Source organism: Vitis riparia, chromosome 7 (assembly GCF_004353265.1).
Source record: "Vitis riparia cultivar Riparia Gloire de Montpellier isolate 1030 chromosome 7, EGFV_Vit.rip_1.0, whole genome shotgun sequence".
Classification (NCBI taxonomy): Eukaryota; Viridiplantae; Streptophyta; class Magnoliopsida; order Vitales; family Vitaceae; genus Vitis; species Vitis riparia.
This window is the reverse complement of record NC_048437.1, coordinates 5,239,495-5,256,699: the sequence shown is the minus strand read 5'-3', so window position 1 is coordinate 5,256,699 and position 17,205 is coordinate 5,239,495. Positions and strand designations below refer to the sequence as shown.

General features: G+C 38.7%; 3 protein-coding genes across 5 annotated transcripts; 1 reads left to right on the top strand and 2 right to left on the bottom strand.

Moving 5' to 3' along the window:
* Positions 1 to 605: 605 nt before the first annotated feature.
* LOC117918552 (formamidase-like) lies at positions 606 to 3,815 on the bottom strand. Of its 2 annotated transcripts, none has more exons than XM_034835286.1 (7): positions 3,533 to 3,815; positions 3,187 to 3,424; positions 2,875 to 3,065; positions 2,442 to 2,677; positions 1,386 to 1,629; positions 1,143 to 1,282; positions 606 to 896 (listed from the first exon to the last, which is right to left on the bottom strand). In XM_034835286.1, the coding sequence occupies exons 1-6, from the start codon at positions 3,749 to 3,751 to the stop codon at positions 1,157 to 1,159; spliced, it is 1,254 nt and encodes a 417-aa protein (XP_034691177.1). In that variant the 5' UTR covers positions 3,752 to 3,815; the 3' UTR covers positions 606 to 896; positions 1,143 to 1,156. The 2 variants fall into 2 exon arrangements, with proteins under 2 accessions (XP_034691177.1, XP_034691176.1); XM_034835285.1 differs by having other exon boundaries at positions 606 to 1,039; positions 1,175 to 1,282; positions 3,533 to 3,813.
* Positions 3,816 to 6,683: 2,868 nt separating this feature from the next.
* On the bottom strand, positions 6,684 to 10,536 carry LOC117918551 (formamidase-like). Of its 2 annotated transcripts, none has more exons than XM_034835282.1 (7): positions 10,102 to 10,536; positions 9,040 to 9,277; positions 8,731 to 8,921; positions 8,304 to 8,539; positions 7,366 to 7,609; positions 7,136 to 7,243; positions 6,684 to 6,983 (listed from the first exon to the last, which is right to left on the bottom strand). In XM_034835282.1, exons 1-7 carry the CDS (start codon positions 10,318 to 10,320, stop codon positions 6,864 to 6,866), a joined length of 1,356 nt encoding a protein of 451 aa, XP_034691173.1. In that variant the 5' UTR covers positions 10,321 to 10,536; the 3' UTR covers positions 6,684 to 6,863. The 2 variants fall into 2 exon arrangements, with proteins under 2 accessions (XP_034691173.1, XP_034691175.1); XM_034835284.1 differs by lacking the exon at positions 10,102 to 10,536 and adding an exon at positions 9,383 to 10,054.
* A 3,200-nt stretch (positions 10,537 to 13,736) lies between these two features.
* On the top strand, positions 13,737 to 15,034 carry LOC117917331 (LOB domain-containing protein 39). The gene is made up of 2 exons (XM_034833572.1): positions 13,737 to 14,074; positions 14,196 to 15,034. Exons 1-2 carry the CDS (start codon positions 13,891 to 13,893, stop codon positions 14,696 to 14,698), a joined length of 687 nt encoding a protein of 228 aa, XP_034689463.1. The 5' UTR covers positions 13,737 to 13,890; the 3' UTR covers positions 14,699 to 15,034.
* The last annotated feature ends 2,171 nt before the right edge of the window (positions 15,035 to 17,205 follow it).

Genomic DNA, 17,205 nt, shown 5'->3' with positions numbered 1-17,205 from the left:
GGTGTTAATATCTATATGTTTGTAATATTTATAAAATAATATAAATAGTATTAGAAATGATTAATTTTAAAGTATTTTATTTATTTTTAACAAAATCAATCATTAATGTTAATATCTATAAAATAATTTATGATTTTATTATATTATTAATATTCGTATTTTATTAAAAATTTAAATTATTTTTATTTTTAATAAAACGTGAATTAAATTTAGTTTACATTATTTAATAATTCATAATTTGTATTTTTTACAAAATCAAAATAAAATATTATTTTTAAAAGCAGGTTATTTAAAAAAGTTTTTAGTTTTTAAAATTTTAAAAATAATTTATAGAATCAAAATAATTCCTTATTGAAATGAAATGAAAACCTACTTATAAATGAAATTTCATTTCAATGGTAATCACTTCTGACTACATTCCCGTCGTTATTTAAGTTATTTAAACAAAAAAAATATTCATTTCCACTCTTCATTACTTTATATCAAACACTCTCGTGTATCAAACACGTCATCCCTCATTCTTGTGTACCAAACACGCCCATTCCCGTGCTCCAAACATGCTCTAAGTGAACTAAAAATATAAATTGATCAAATGGCAGAACAGCTTTAAGAAATGTTATTTTATAATAAATCGGGACAGACTATTTTCTTCCACCATATTTGTTGTGACATTAACTGAAGCATGAACTTATAGCAAAATACTGTAGATGAAAGTTTTATTATTGACAAACATCTTTTCCTGAATTTGTCAACTTACTGGCGTAATGCAATTGGTTTCCATTACTTACCAGAAGCCAAAGGTTCTCATACCACATTTTTTTATCCTGTCCTTAGACGTAAAGATAAGAGCAAAGGGCCGCAACCATGGAATATGTGTTCCATTAGGCCTCCTTATTCTACTTAGCTCCTTTGATGGCAGTTACATTGTGGCAGCTGGGTTCTTTGTGGTGGGCAAATTTCCATCATAGGTGCATCTTAGAACATCGGGTTTCCTCACTAACTGGGGCCCAACTGGCACTTTGGTTTTTGGACGAATATCCTGCATATTACAACCCCACGAGTTATCACTTCTGAATGAATGAATAAATGAAGTTGGTTTTGTTTGTTGAAATCTCACTATCTGAATCAGTGGGAGCAATATTGAATCTTTAAGGTCCTAGTATGATTTAGATACCTGGTCGAAGATGGCTGTTGGGATTGCAAGGGTTGCAACAGCATTGGGTGAGTCCACTATTCCTGAAATCCTTCCTTCACAGGGGCAGCATGATAACAGCAGATACATCTGATAGCCACCGTTATATCCAGTATATCAGCAAGTTAACAATATCAGGTTTATCTTATGTCTGTATGCTTGGAGCTTATAGGGTTTGGGAGAGATGGTGGACCTGTTCTTTGGAGTAGCCAAATTTGGAGAGATAGTCAATGGCATTGAGCACTGCACGCTTGTAAGCGACGGTTGCGTCAAGGAAGTGCTGTCTTCCACTCTCATCAACGCTGATCCCTTCAAAAACCAGCCATTCTGAGAATCTGGGCTCAACAGGCCCTATTTCGAAGATAGGGTTTACGTGAAGGGGAGTAGGTCCCATTGGTGTAAGGTACTCTTTCATTCCGCCTCTTATGATTTCACATCTAATAACAACAGAATATATGCAACCATCTTGGATTAGCTTCAAACATTATGTGGAGTTGAAGGAAATAGCTGTGTAAAATGGATTAGAACCATAATGCACCGACCTGATAGAAACAGTTCGTTTTGGCAACACATGCAAAGAGGCCTATACATTAAGGTGATGAATTTTTCTGTGAGTTAATCTACCAAAGAGAATCTGTATCTCTTTCTTGGTCTTGAAATGGATGTGTAGGTTAGCAAGACAGAGGACAGTGTATCATCAAAGAGGGTATTGGATCATTTGAAAGAGATGTTTTGATGATATTCAGATGGGTATCTTATGTAGCTGTAAAAGCTTTATAAAAACCTACAACTTAGGCTACAAAAAAGCAGCAGTATTGGATCCTTTAAAAACATTGTGTTCATACTTGATACAAAAGCTTTTGAAGTGTCTATGTTCTTATGTTCTTTAAAGACACGTTATTTCTCAAGGTCTTGACCAACTTCAATTACAATATCAGGTGGTTGCCTCTATGTATTGTTTTAAGCTACTTTAGAAACAGAGAAAAATGTTTCAATTTTGAAGTTAAAGAAAACTATAGGCTTATGGCTTGCTGAAGGGGCAGAGCTGATATTAGTTGTGAGCGGCTGAGCTTACCTTTTTCCTGCTTTCTTCCACGAGTTTGTTGTGTATCATAGATATTGTCAAACTTTGAATTTTGTTTTTAAGCATTTTTTTGTAAGGCAAACCATGTTTCAATCACTATTTGGGGAAAAGTTCCTGATATAAATGTTGAATGACAAGGAACTGAGGGAAAGATAGGAAATGTACTTGAGTTCTAGGAAACCACTCATCTCAATCGCCCCACAGAAAGAAACTTCGCCGTCGCCCTGGGAGAAGTGCATGTCCCCTGTACTAAGATTTGCACCATCTACAAATACTGGAAGGTATATTTTTGAACCTCTACTGAGATTCTTGATGTCACAGTTTCCTCCATTTTCCCTTCCTGGGATAGTCCTTGCAGCTTCTCTAGCAATCCTTTCCCATTCAGGAGTTCCCTGTTGGATCTGCACATAGTCATGACCTGTTAGCATAACTAAATTCTACCGCTGAGAAATTCCTAGTCCAGAATACCACTTTTTTCTGGGCATTGGATTGTTAAAAACTATAGATCATAGAAAAATAATGGTCTGGGGGAATTAAAAAATACTCATATCCTGATGACTTCTATGTTGACACATCACACATGTTCATTTTTTTGTACCTTTCCAAGATGGCAGCCTTTAGTTGATGGAAGATTTGCCAATGGTCTTGAATGCAGAACCTCACATAGTTTCAGAGTCTGGCGACCATTTTCTTCCACTTGCCTCTCCCTCTCATTCCATATATTCAGAAGTTCCATTGATGGTGCAGTTCCAATTACTCCAGGGTGAGTTAAACCTGGAAATCTCACTCCTGCATAAATGAAATTACGTTAAGCAGTAGTCTAGAATCTAAAACTACTCTTATTTGTTGGCACAGTTGTGCTAACAAGGAGGAATACTCCTACAGTTTCATACATCTGTAGAAGATTCACCTGGTATATGAGGAGAGTAAGCATATATTCCTTCAAAATACCAAATAGCTTTGGTTGCACAAGGAAAATGGTCAGTCAAAAATCCGCCACCGTTTTCTCTATCAAGTGTTGCTGTGTAACCCCATTCATCACCAGGCAGAGGGCCCAAGTTGCATATTTCAACTGCAAGCAGGTCTCCTGGCTTCGCCGGAACCCCATCCACATCCAGAACTCTGATAGGCCCACTGAGATAATGAACCTGTGCCCAGTTTCCACATAGATCACAATCAACCAAGTAAAGATCATTTTCATTCCATTTAAGTGTGTGACCAGTGGCATACAAGAGTTCTACAAGCTAAATACTTACAGTTGAGGCATCAATGAGTTTTACATCTAGTGAAGAATTATCATCCTTAATATTGCCTCCATTTGCGTCTACCATCTCTACTCTAAAATATTCGCCAGCCATAACCTCCGCAACCGGTGGAATTTGGGGGTGCCAACGGTTGTGAAGAGGTAGCTTCTGCTCCCATGGCTTCTTCTTCAGGTCTATTGGCACTACTAACCCTGGAGTTGAAGGAGCCATTGATGAAGCACTGAATTCCAGAGACTATGGGGATCTCTTGAATTATCATTGGGGCTACCGCAGGATTGAGAGTTGACTCACAATTAGTAGCTGACAAATTGGCGTATCATTTTTTATTAGGCCGGCTCTAGTTCTCTTCTAGAAAAGGACAATTTTTTTTTTTAAATTTTAAACTTTGTTTCTTATAGCTAATGTGAGTCATGCACAGCACAGCACTTCAATCTTGGGACATGTCCTAAAAAATGGTGGATTTCACAGAAGTGGTATGTAATTAAGTAGAAATTGTTTTTCATTCTTGCAAGGGGTTTAGAGCAAAGAGTGAGTGTAGGGGAAAATGGGAGTCTCGGAAATGAAGTTTATGTTTTGAACACTGTTATATTAAACTAAATGTTGAGAGTTACAATCTTGAAGTGCTCCAGAAACTTAAAGCACGGGGATCGTGCCAATTAGGAAAGTGCCGCATCCATGTAGTTGCAGTGTATAATCCAAGCAAAAGGCAAATAAGCAGATAACTCACAATAGAGTGATCAACATATTTGATATCTTCTGCAGAATAGGCTGTTGTGATACTGTCATACCAGCCCCCACTGAAGTCCACCATCTCAAGTCAGAAAATCTCTCCACATCAAAAGTCATCCACTGGTGGTATCTCTGGGTGCCACCGATTATGCAGTGGAAGTTTCTGCTCCCATGGCTTTTTCTTCATGTCTATCTGCACCACCAGCCTCGGACCATGCTGAGCCATGGCTCTGCCCTGTTCCTCAACTTTGTCTCATAATCGAAGCTAGTGAGGATGAGATTTGATTGATGTTGGCGGTACCTCTCTAAATAACTTGAATTTTGTACATTTGATCATTTCAGAGTTCAAATGGATTTTATTAGCATCACTGTTTTTGGCTGAAAATGGGGGTTAAGCATGACTCCACATTGCTTTCTGAGCTAACCCTACAAATCGGAATGTTGAGAATGTTGCCTACATTTCATGATGATATTGGATATTGTTCCAGCTGTGCTGTGCTTCAACAACTTGGTGTCTTGAGATATGGTTCGGACTTAGCCTGCATTATTGAGGCTAATAGGGAAGTATGTTCAGACAGTGAAGAGGGATTCCTCCGTAAATGCTGTGGAGAAAATGAGGCAGTTGCTCAGCAAAAACTCAGGAAACCTGGTATGGCTTAATTATTGGCTATATGTATTTCTATTTTCTAGTCCTCATAGTTCATGGAGTATAAGATGTCTATAGATAAATGCCTTGTAAGTGTGCTGTATATTGGCAACTACAAGTGCATCTTACAAAGAAAACTCTGAAGATTTACACCCTTTTTTGTTGATGGTGTTCTACCTTTTTGCTTCTAAGTTTCACTTATTAAGGAAGGACCCAAGCAATGCTGAACAAAGAAAAAAGAAGCTGCCAAAGCAAACTCGCTATATTACATATTCATAATGTGATCAATCGATTCCTCATTGCAATTTGCAAAGGACACATCTATTCACCAAAAGCCCAGCCTCTCTTTTGAATCTGATCCAAGGTCAACACCTTGTCTCAACTAGCTTTCCAAGCAAAAAATGACACTTTTGAAAGGATCAAGGAATTCCAGATGACGGCAACAGGGGATGGAGTTGGGTGCCCTGGCTCCAGAAGGGAATCAAAAGATTTAACAGAGAAGACCCCCTTTCTAGAACCCATCTGCAGAACTCTATCCTTCACAGACTTTCCTTAAATCCTTAAGAAAAAATCCTCTACATTGTCTAGCTCCCAATCATTTAAATGTCTAATAAAATGAGGATTCCAATGTCCTCCCTCACCCATGTCATCCCAAACTTCCGTTACCCAAACTTCCATTGACGATGTGAAGGCAAACAGGGAAGGGACCGCACTAGCTAAGGTTACATCCCCGCACCATTTATCCTTCCAAAACTTGACCCTCTTCCCATCTCCCATCTCCCACCTCAAAGGAAGCACTACTACCAACCAGATCCCACCCCTTCCTGCTCTGAAAATTGGTGAGATATGTGAGCCTTCTATGGCTCAACATCAACTGTAATGGATTTCTCAGTGCCACAGTATCCGGACATGTACATTGCTCTAATGGCTATAGAAATCCCACCCTTTTTCCATGATATAAAATGTTGAAAGACTGAAGGTAGCTAGGGTGGAGTACAGTTGGAATTTATTACTTTTTAGTTTTTATTCATATGATATATCATGATTATTTGACAGTCATATTACTTAAATTCATCAGAGTTAAATATTTTAATACCATTTTTAACAATGCAGCTTTCTACTGGCAGAAATTGCAACTAACTAAAACTATGGGGAAATATCCTCTGATTGTTCTCAGTTTTCTCCTCTTTCTAATTATTTCTAATTTTACTAATTCTGAGGCTTTTTTTTTTAGGTGTTGAGTGTGGAATTGGACCTTTGGCTCTGTTCCTTTGGCATCCAGTATCCATCCCTCCAACACCATTGGACACTGTCTATATCAAGGAAAATGAAGTAGAGATTCCTCTTAGACTCATTTTACATATCCACAGTTATTTGTGTTCATAGCATGGCATAAAATATATGTAACTATGTGAATATAAATGAAGCATAGTCGGGACTTGTATCATGGACGTATTTTGAAAATAAAGAGGGTGGATGGCTCATGCTATCCAGAAAATAAATGAAGTTCAAAGTATTCAGGCTATTGATATGGCAATGAAAGCTGAAGTGATGCCTTGATAAGCCTCCTTCCTTTAGGTTGCCTAAACTTTATTTGAGGCATTTTTGTAGCTGATCTATTTGCTACTCAACTAGTTAATTTTGTTTGCCTAAACTTCATTTGAAGCATAATTGTTGTTGACCTAGTTCTCAGGACCGCCTATTTTCTTCCACCATATTTGTAGTGACATTAGTTAAAACAGGAGCTTATTAGCTAAATACTGTAGATGAACATTTTATAATTGATGAAACGTCATTTGCTAAATTTATTAACTTAGCTGGCATTATGCAATTGGTTTCCTTTACTCACCAGAAGGTAAAGGTTCTCCTACAACATTTTTATGTCCTGCCCATAGAATATGTGTTCCATTAGGCCTCCTCTTTCTACTTAGCTCGCTTTGATAGCAGTTACATTGTGGCAGCTGGGTTCTTTGTGGTGGGCAAATTTCCATCATAGGTGCATCTCAGAACATCTGGTTTCCTCACTAACCGGGGTCCAACTGGCACTTTGGTTTTTGGACGAATATCCTGCATATTACAACCCCACAAGTTATCACTTCTGAATGAATAATAAATAAAGTTGGTTTTGTTTGTTGAAATCCCACTATCTGAATCAGTGGGAGCAATGTTGAATCCAGGAAAAACTCGAGTCATTTTATGGTCCTAGTATAATTAGATACCTGGTCAAAGATGGCTGTTGGGATTGCAAGGGTTGCAACAGCATTGGGTGAGTCCACTATTCCTGAAATCCTTCCTTCACAGGGACAGCATGATAACAGTAGATACATCTGATGGCCACCATTATATTCAATATCAATAACTTAACAAAATCAGATTATCTTATGTGTGTATGCTAGTGTTTTCCATTGTGGATGCTTGGAGGTTACAGGGTTTGAGAGAGATAGTGGACCTGTTCTTTGGAGTAGCCAAATTTGGAGAGATAGTCAATGGCATTGAGCACTGCTCGCTTGTAAGCAACACTTGCATCAAGGTAGTGCTGTCTTCCACTCTCATCAACACTGATGCCTTCAAAAACCAGCCATTCTGAGAATCTGGGTTCAACAGGCCCTATTTCGAAGATAGGGTTTACGTGAAGGGGAGTGGGTCCCATTGGTGTAAGGTACTCTTTCATTCCGCCTCTTATGATTTCACATCTAATAACAATAAAAACATACACAATTATCTTGTATTAGCTTAAACATTGTGGAGTTAAAAGAAGTAGCTGTGACTAAGCTGTGTACAATGGACTAGAACCATAATGGATGGGCCCTATGGAAACGGTTCATTTTGGCAAGATATGCAAAGAGGCCTAGATATTAGGTGAGGAATTTTTCTGTGAGTTAATCTACCATACTAATGCTTTTGTAGTGTCTGTGTTCTGATATTGAATTCCTCCCTTTTGGAGCCCTATACTGTTTCCTAGACTTTATAAAACACATTATTTCCCAAGATCTTGACCAACTTCAATTACAATCCCAGGTGCTTGCCTCTATTTGTCGATTTCAGCTACTTCACTCAAAACTGTGTCTTAAATTTTGTTTTTTAAAAAAAAACTATGCACTTATGGCTTGCTTGGGGAGGGGAGCTGAGTCACTGGAGGTTAATAAACTAATTTTTGCAGTCTATATTGCTGAGCTTGAGAGCTCTTATTAATTGTGAACAGCTAAACTCATCTCTTTGTCCTGCTTCCTTCCACAAGTTTGACGTGTATAGTAGATATTATCAAACTTGGAATTTTGTTCTTAATTTTTTCATGTAAGCAAACCATGTTTCAATCAATTATTTGGGGCAAAGTTCCTGATATAAATATAGAATGACAAGGGACTGAGGGAGAGATAGGAAATGTACTTGAGTTCCAGGAAACCACTCATCTCAATTGCCCCACAGAAAGAAACTTCGCCGTCCCCCTGGGAGAAGTGCATGTCCCCTGTACTCAGATTTGCTCCATCTACAAATACTGGAAGGTATATTTTTGAACCTCTACTGAGATTCTTGATGTCACAGTTTCCTCCATTTTCCCTTCCTGGGATAGTCCTTGCAGCCTCTCTAGCAATTCTTTCCCATTCAGGAGTTCCCTTTTGGATCTGCACATAATAATGACCTGTTAGCATAACTGAATTCTACTCTGATGGGAAGTTCCCAGTCCAAAAAACCACATTTTTCTGGGCACTGAATTGTTAAAACTATGTGAATTATAGGAAAATAAAGTGTTGGGTGATTCAAAATACTCCTATCGTGATGTCTTCTATGTTGACATATGTTCATCTTTATGCACCTTTCCAAGATGGCAGCCTTTGGTTGATGGAAGATTTGCCAATGGTCGGGAATGCAGAACCTCGCATAGTTTCAGAGTCTGGAGACCATTTTCTTCCACTTGTCTCTCTCTCTCATTCCATATATTCAGAAGTTCCATTGATGGTGCAGTTCCAACTATTCCAGGGTGAGTTAAACCTGGAAATCTCACTCCTGCATATATAAAAATGCATTAAGTAGCAGCCTAGAATCTAAAACTGCTTTTATTTATTGGCACAGTTGTGCAAACGAGGAATACTCCTACAATTTCATGTATGGGTAGAAGATTCACCTGGTATGTGGGGAGAGTAGGCATATATTCCTTCGAAATACCAAATAGCTTTGGTTGCACAAGGAAAATGGTCGGTCAAAAAACCGCCACCGTTTTCTCTATCAAATGTTGCCGTGTAACCCCATTCATCACCAGGCAGAGGACCCAAGTTGCATATTTCGACTGCAAGCAGGTCTCCTGGCTTGGCCGGAATTCCATCCACATCCAGAACTCTGATAGGCCCACTGAGATAATGAACCTGCGCCCAGTTTCCATACAAATCACATTCGACTAGGTAAAGATCATTTTGATTCCATATAAGAGTTTGACCAGTGCCATACAAGAGTTCTAGTTAAATACTTACAGTTGAGAGGTCAATGAATTTTACATCTAATGCAGAATCATCATCCCTAATAACACCTCCAGTCCAGTCTACCATCTCTACTCTAAAGATCTCGCCAGCCTTAATTTCCTCAACTGGTGGAATTTGGGGGTGCCAACGGTTGTGGAGAGGTAGCTTCTGCTCCCATGGCTTCTTCTTCAGGTCAATTGGCACTACTAACCTTGGAGTTGAAGGAGCCATGGATAAAGCACTGAATTCCAGAGACTATGGGGATCTCTTGAATTATTATTGGGGCTACCGCAGGATGGAGAGTTGACTCACAATTAGTAGCTGACAAATTGGTGAATCGTTTCTATTCGACCGTCTCTAATTATCTTCTAGAAAACGACAAATGCATTGCAATTTGAAACTTTGTTTGGTATAGCTAATGTGTGTCATGCCCAGCATAGCACTAAAATCTGGGGACCTCTCCCAAATAATGGTGGATTATTATAAATGGTATGTAGTCTAAGTAGCAACTGCTTTTCATTTTTGGAGTGCAGAGAAAGATGGGAGTCTTAGAAATAGAAATGATGTGTTTGGACATTCTCATTTTAAACTACATGTTGAAAATTACAATCTTGCAGTGCTTCAGAAACTAAAAACACAGGGACGGTGCCTATTGGGAAAGAGCTCCGTGCCCCTTCCATGTGGTTGCAGTGTATAATCCAAAGCCAAAGGCAAATAAGCAGTGAACTCACAATAGAGGGATCAGCATATTTGATATCTTCTGCAGAATAGTCCTTTGTAATACCGCCCCCACTAAAGTCCACCATCTCAACTCTGAAAACCTCTCCGCATCTAACCTCATCCACCGGCGGTATCTCCGGGTGCCACCGGTTATGCAGCGGAAGTTTCTGCTCCCATGGCTTTTTCTTCACGTCTATGGGCACCACCAGCCTCGGACCATAATTTGCCATGGCTCTGCCCTGTTCCTCAATTTGGCTCCAGATGAAGGCAAGGACAAGTAGATAAAGGGGAGATTCGTTGTAGTGGGTGAAGTGATGCAGCTAGGCTTTCATTTTCTTGATGGAACTTTGACAACCATTATTGGTACCTTAGAGCTGCTTTCAGTGGATGGACCACCACCCCCACCAGCAGCACCACCACCCACGGCCCTCATATGAGCCGATTGAACTTTCAAGACAGTTGGGGGTTTGTTTCAGCAACAGTCTATAAGAAGGGTGAGTGTAAAGTTAAGCCACTCATTAAAGAATAGCATTGGTGCAACTTTATCTGATAATCAAAGTTAGTAAGAGTGGGACTTGATTGATATTGATGTTATCTCTCTAAATGACTTCCAACTTTGTACATTCGATCATTTCACAGTCCAAATGGATTTCATTAGCATCATTGCCTTAGGCTGAAAATTGGAGTTAAGGCTGATCTCAACTTGCATTCCGAGAGGGCCCTACAAATCGGAATCTTGAGGATATTGCCTACATTTCATGATGATATTTGAGTGTTTGTATTTGGAGAGAAATTGTTGCTCTCTTTTTAGCTTTTGCACACAGAGAGGGAGGGTCCCACCGGCTGCTGTTCATAGGGGCTGTGATGCTTTTTACTAAGATTATGATGTGAAGACTCGAATGGGAGAGAAAGCAAACGGCATCATTGGAGAGATATAAGGTGAGAATCCTATCTAGATGAGAAAATGACCTTCCTTTCTGAATCTCTCATGATTTCTCTATTATTTGGGAGCACCCTTATTCTCCATTTCTGTTAGGCAGGTGGGCTTGTCTCCAGCCCCAGAGAAACGCAGCCTTCCCATTCAATTTTCATGCCACACGAAACCTTAACCTGTCTGAAATGAAATGGCACAAAGTCATGTTATTTCTCTCCGGTCATATTTTTAATTTTGGAAACTGGGCCAATCCATAATAGTAGAAGCCTGTTGGTGAAATGGGTTGAAGGAACAGAGGAAAAAGGAAAAATTCCCCTGGTCAAGATCAAGCACTGGATCTCATGTGAGCACCAGTCTTTCGAAAGGGGTGGGATGAGATGAGAGGAGATGATCTCACATACCCTTTATGCAGTGGGGAACACTTGTCAGCTCACCAAAAAGCAATGGTGCCTGGCATTTCAGTTTTTGTTTTTGTTTTGGTCAGTTTTCATGCTGTCAATCTGTCATTAGCACCTATTTGGAGTATATAATGGATGCCTTCTCTGATAAGACACTGTGAGTGAGAGAGACAGAAAGAGAGAGAAATACATTTCCAATTTTTTTTTTCTTCTTCTTTTTCTTTGACTGTTTGACAAGTTGAATATGGGTTATGGGGTATGGAATAATAGAATCTGGAATTTAAAATCCATTTTCAAGTTTTTAACTGGATTATGAAATGGGGCTGGATTCTAACCAGAAATTTGGCTTGATTTCCATCTCATATGTCATGTTCTAGTCTTTGTTCATCAAGATTTGAATTGAATATGGATCTGATTTTTGGAATCTCTTTAAAGGTGGTATCACATTTTGCTTTTAAAAATCAAATTTACAGTCAACAAAAGAATCCCAAAATTTTCCCCTTGATACTCCAATCCCATTCTTCATATCAAGCACCTCCCATTTCCTTCTCAATATGAATTGGATGAAAGCTTAATATAAAAAATCTAATGATAAATAAGTACAACCTGAAGTTTCGAGATGAATAATTGATTATTGATTAGACAGTGACTCCAACAGGCGAGGAAGTCAATCATCAATCTTCTTTTTAACACGTCAATCTACGTGTAAAAAAAAATAATAATAATAATAAAAAAAAACCTAATACAATTTGAGACTATCTATCATCAATTATAAAATATTTTAATATTTTTGTTTTTACTTAGACATTTCCTAAGGAGTTTGTGTGAGTCAAAATTAAGAATTTCGTAAATTTATTTATTTAATTAATAATCTAAATTTTTTTTATAAAATTTAAATAATAAATATAGGATAAAAGAGAATTTATAATATTATATAAGTATGTGTCTTTTTTAATTTAAGATAGACAATATTTATAAGATGATTGATTGTTTTATAATTGTGAATTAATTCAATAAATTTAAGATATATAATAATAAAATAATAAAAATAGGAATGAAAATAAGACGAAGAGAGCTGGGTCAAAACTGGGATACCAAGTCCACAGTGAGGTGCAAGTGGGCTTAGTGGGAGGATAAGGACGCCACGTCCGCGGAGACCGTGACATCCCCGTTTGTCTCCTTCCGACTTCCACGCGCTAGCGCCTTCGCTGTTCACACGCACGCCTGTTTGTGTGCTTACAATGGTAGCCTGCCATCCCATCGTTTACGGATGTTTTTGGAATTTAATTTACATATATATAAATTATTAATTATAAATGATAAATTTATGATTATTTGTTTTGTGAATTTGGTCAACCGGAATTAAGCTTTTGTAGTCTCAAGAACCCATTTGACCCTCCGATTGATTTTCAACTCAGATGGGCTTGTACTCCTATGACCGTTCAACTAAACGGTGGTCTTCAAAAATTCAATCTCTGCGAAGCTACTCTAGTCCCCTGACCCCGTCTTTGAAGGATGATGGTCCACAATCAAATTTTCCCCATTCTTCCTTAAGCTTGCACCCTTTTCAAATTACTGCAACCTCACAAGTTAGCTGATAAGTTCATCATAAATTCCCGATTAATGCATAGAAATTGAGAAGTTTAGGTGACACTTTGACAAATTGGGTCATTGGAAATTGCCACATGAATCAATTTTAGGAACACCAAGGTGTTAGATGGGTATTGATTAGGTAGTTTAGCTCAAAGGACAAATAGTTAAATGAGAGGTTGAAATAGTGGATGTCTTTGTAACATGGAAGATGGTTTATATAAGGTTTAAATTTGCAAAAGGTTAGATGAATTTCATGGGAGTTGAAGATATTGGGACCAATAATTGGGTAGGGAGGTCACCAAGGATGGCCGATAGGTACTAGATATACTATATATATTTTTGGCCCTTGACAAGTGATACATACAAATGCTTTACAGCGATGAGTCGATGACCATACATTTTCAAACTTAAGAATAAAGAAAAGAAAAGAAAATACTGAAAAGAAAAGCCATCAATATCCAAAGCAGCAAAAGGAATCCAACGGTGGAGGGACGACCATCCGCGGAAACACGGAGCCGCTCATGCCCAGGAGTTTTGGAATCTAACACCAACCACACTCCCTTCCCTCGCCTATCCATCTCCATGTATATGTACATATATAAATTTATATATCCATTCTCTAACCACTACCACAACCTCCCACTGCCGAATTAACTTAACCAGGGTTAACTTTCACTCTTAACCACACTTTGTGTGCAATTATATATACCTCCTCGGCTCTTCCATTGCTCATTTCTCACATTCTCTCTCTACTCTTCTCTTCCTTCTTCCTTCTTCCTTGCTGTAAAAGCAATCTTCCTGTTCGTGGTTGGTCTTGTGGTGGGCACCGCCTGGAATCGGAGGGAGGTTCATGTGCGGGTGAATTGAAGCGAGAGATGAGCTGCAACGGGTGCCGTGTGCTTCGGAAGGGGTGTAGCGAGTCGTGTATTCTACGCCCGTGTTTGCAGTGGATCGAGAGTGCTGAGTCCCAAGGCCACGCCACTGTGTTTGTGGCCAAGTTTTTTGGTCGTGCGGGACTGATGTCCTTCATCTCTGCTGTTCCTGAGAACCAGAGACCTGGTATTTTTTCCTCTTCTCTTCTCTTTTTTGAAGCTTTTTCTGAATTCTAGATCGTAACTGTGACTGGTGTTTCGATGGTTGGCCTGATCTGTGCCTTTCTTTTTTGTGTCATCTTGGTCAGCTTTGTTTCGGTCACTTTTGTATGAGGCGTGTGGCCGGACCGTGAATCCGGTGAACGGGGCCGTGGGACTACTGGGGACGGGGAACTGGCACGTGTGTCAGGCGGCGATGGAAACAGTCCTCCGAGGGGGTACTCTGCGGGCGATGCCGGAACTTCTTAACGGAGTTTCGACCCAGGAGTGCGACGAAGCCTCTGAGGCCGAGGTAACTTGTACGGACATGTTCAAGCTCCGAGATCCGAATTCGAGCTCACGATCGAAGGTGCCTAAACGGAAGCGCCTGGAAGAGGCATCCAAAGTGCAGTGTACGGATCTGGATCTCCGCTTAACTCCGGGTCTTACCGCTAAAATATCATCTCGAGGCTTGGGAGCGATGAGTTATCTTCCAGAAACTCGCCGGCCGGGAACTCCGTCGATGAATTCAGAAGAATCTGTGACGACCACGTGCTTCGATACGCCTCATTCGCCAGAAGGAGAAAGAAAGCTTCTCAACTTGTTCCTTTAAGTGAATGGAAGTTCACGGGAGCTAGTTTACTGTAATATTTTTGTTATATTTAATTTAGGCTTCATCTTTTATTGGGGGAGGGTTTTTCCCGGAATTGAATTCGGGAATTTTTGTAAATCACTGGCACAGGATTTCTCTTTCCTTAGCGTTCAAAAGGGAGAGAAAAATGAGAGTTTGCTGGTAATCCTTGGTTCTCTTTCCATGTAGCTATGACTGTGTGACGCCAATAAATCAATTATTTTTCTGTCTTCCATAATTGAGCTCTGTATGCAGAGAGACATGGAGAGAACAGGAAAAGCCCTAATGATAATTGACAGTCTCATTTTTTTTTCGTTATTTTGAAGGTAAAAAGGCTGAATTCTGACCGACAATGCTCCTCTTTATGTTGATTTTCCTTCCTCAAACTTGATCCGCTCTTGTTCTTCTTCTTCTTCGTACCTTGACTGATCTTCAGCTTCATTGTCTCCCACTTCCCACATAAAATGAGATTTTCCAGGGGATTGTCTGGCTGTCACAAACCAATTAAAATGTCAATGTTTTGTCTCAAACAAGACTTGATCGATCAACTTTCAATCATAGTAATCTCCTCAAACATATTTTCATTTTTGATTCACTACAATTTCACAGTTACGAGACCAACTTCGAATCCCACCCATTAATTCTTGGGTAGGTGGGAAATGAACCTTAAGATCATCAAAACCTAATTACAGTCCAACACGCGGCGCCTCTAGATCTGGGCCGCCTCTAAACCTTCCAAAGAAGTGGTTTATTTTTTAATTTTTGCAAACATGCAATGAAGGGAAGGGTTTGGTTTTTGTTCCTCACCTTCCGCCCATAGTTATCCACAAGCAAATAATATAGTAATGGAAACAAGTTGGAGGATGAATGGATGCAGTTTGGGAGCTTTCGGCGGACAGCTTATTTTAAGAGACAAGAGAGAGAGGCGGCTTTTGGAGAATGTAAAGAGGCGTGTGGAGATGGAGAAGGGATCGTGGGGAGGAGGGACCTAGAAAGTTACTGTTTTTCCGTCAAAATCAGCCAATGGGAGCAAGGGGTACGGTCCATGTCAGCGTCCGTTTCGGCTGTCAATACTCTCTTCCTCCTATCTTGGGAGGTGGTGGGACCCATTCCACCTCATCACCTCTCTCCCTCTCTCTCTCTCTCTCTCTTTTTTTTTTAATATTTTGTTGAAAATAATAATAGAAAATTGAATAAATACAGAAAAAGGAGGGGCTAGCTTTCTGAAATGCTGCGTCTCGCCGCATTTGGGGTGGACCCACGGAACCTTCTGTCCCCATTTCGGTTCCACCGCCACCTCAGCTCCCACCCACTTGATGCTGTCTAGTGTTATTCTCACCGCAGGTTTCATCAACTTTTTTTTATTGCCGCAGTTTCACTCCACTCATCTTGTGACACGTATTTATCTCTCCTTCCTTTCCTTTTTCTTCTTCTCCTTATTATTTTTATTGAATACCTGTTTCATATCTACAAACCGAGTCGAGAACCTGCTGAGCCTCCGCATGCGCCAGGATTATAAAATTAATAAAATAATATCTTACTCCAAATGCCAAAAAATCTACATTATTTTTCTGCTGTCTGCCTTTTGATTTCAGCATAGGGTGAAACAATCAAAATATATGGCTCAAGTGTAGGATCGGGGATTCGAGGGCAGAGCCCATGGGCAAGGAATTATTTTCCAAAACAAAAAAATACTTGACCCTAGTTTTCTATTTTTAAAATCCATTTAATTTTTTTTTAATATTATTTGATCATTGTTTTTACAGAATTTTTTTTTTAAAATATGATCTTATATTTTTAAGAAATTTATTTCTAAAAAATATTTTTTTATTTTTTAATAAAAAATCATTTTTAAATTTTAATTTAAAAAATATGACCAAATGAACTCTTAATTTTTTTTTTATTTATCACCAGTACCATTTAATAAAGTAAATGTCATAAGCTCTCATTTCAAACTATATCTAAAGTTGGTTACAAGTTGTGACATGTCTAATACTAAAATTTATGTTAAGCATTAATTAATTTATCTTTGGAGGATGATGACTTATATTTAACTTATTATAATAATTATTATTTATTAAAATATTATCTGATATCAAAATTGGCTCCATTATAACACATAAATAAACCGTTCTTAGTATATTAAAAAAATATTATCAATCAAATAATATTATCTACGTATTTTTTAAGTTTCGTTATTTATATTATTATTTAATTTTTTATTTTTGTTTTCTTTGTTTTGCCTAAACTTTTTATTTTAGGGATATTAGTACTTGGGTTTACCATCTTGCTATCCAAATATCAAGAGAGACCAAATATAAAAATGAAGTGAAGCAGGAGTTGACATGTGGGCTAGTGGTAAACGAAAGAGGGAAACCCCTCCAAAGGACCAATTGCAAAACAAGTTAAAAAAGGGAGAAGAATATCTAATCGGGTGGCCAGCACTAATATTCTGAAACAAGACAAAGGGCCAAGTGTGACGCGGATTT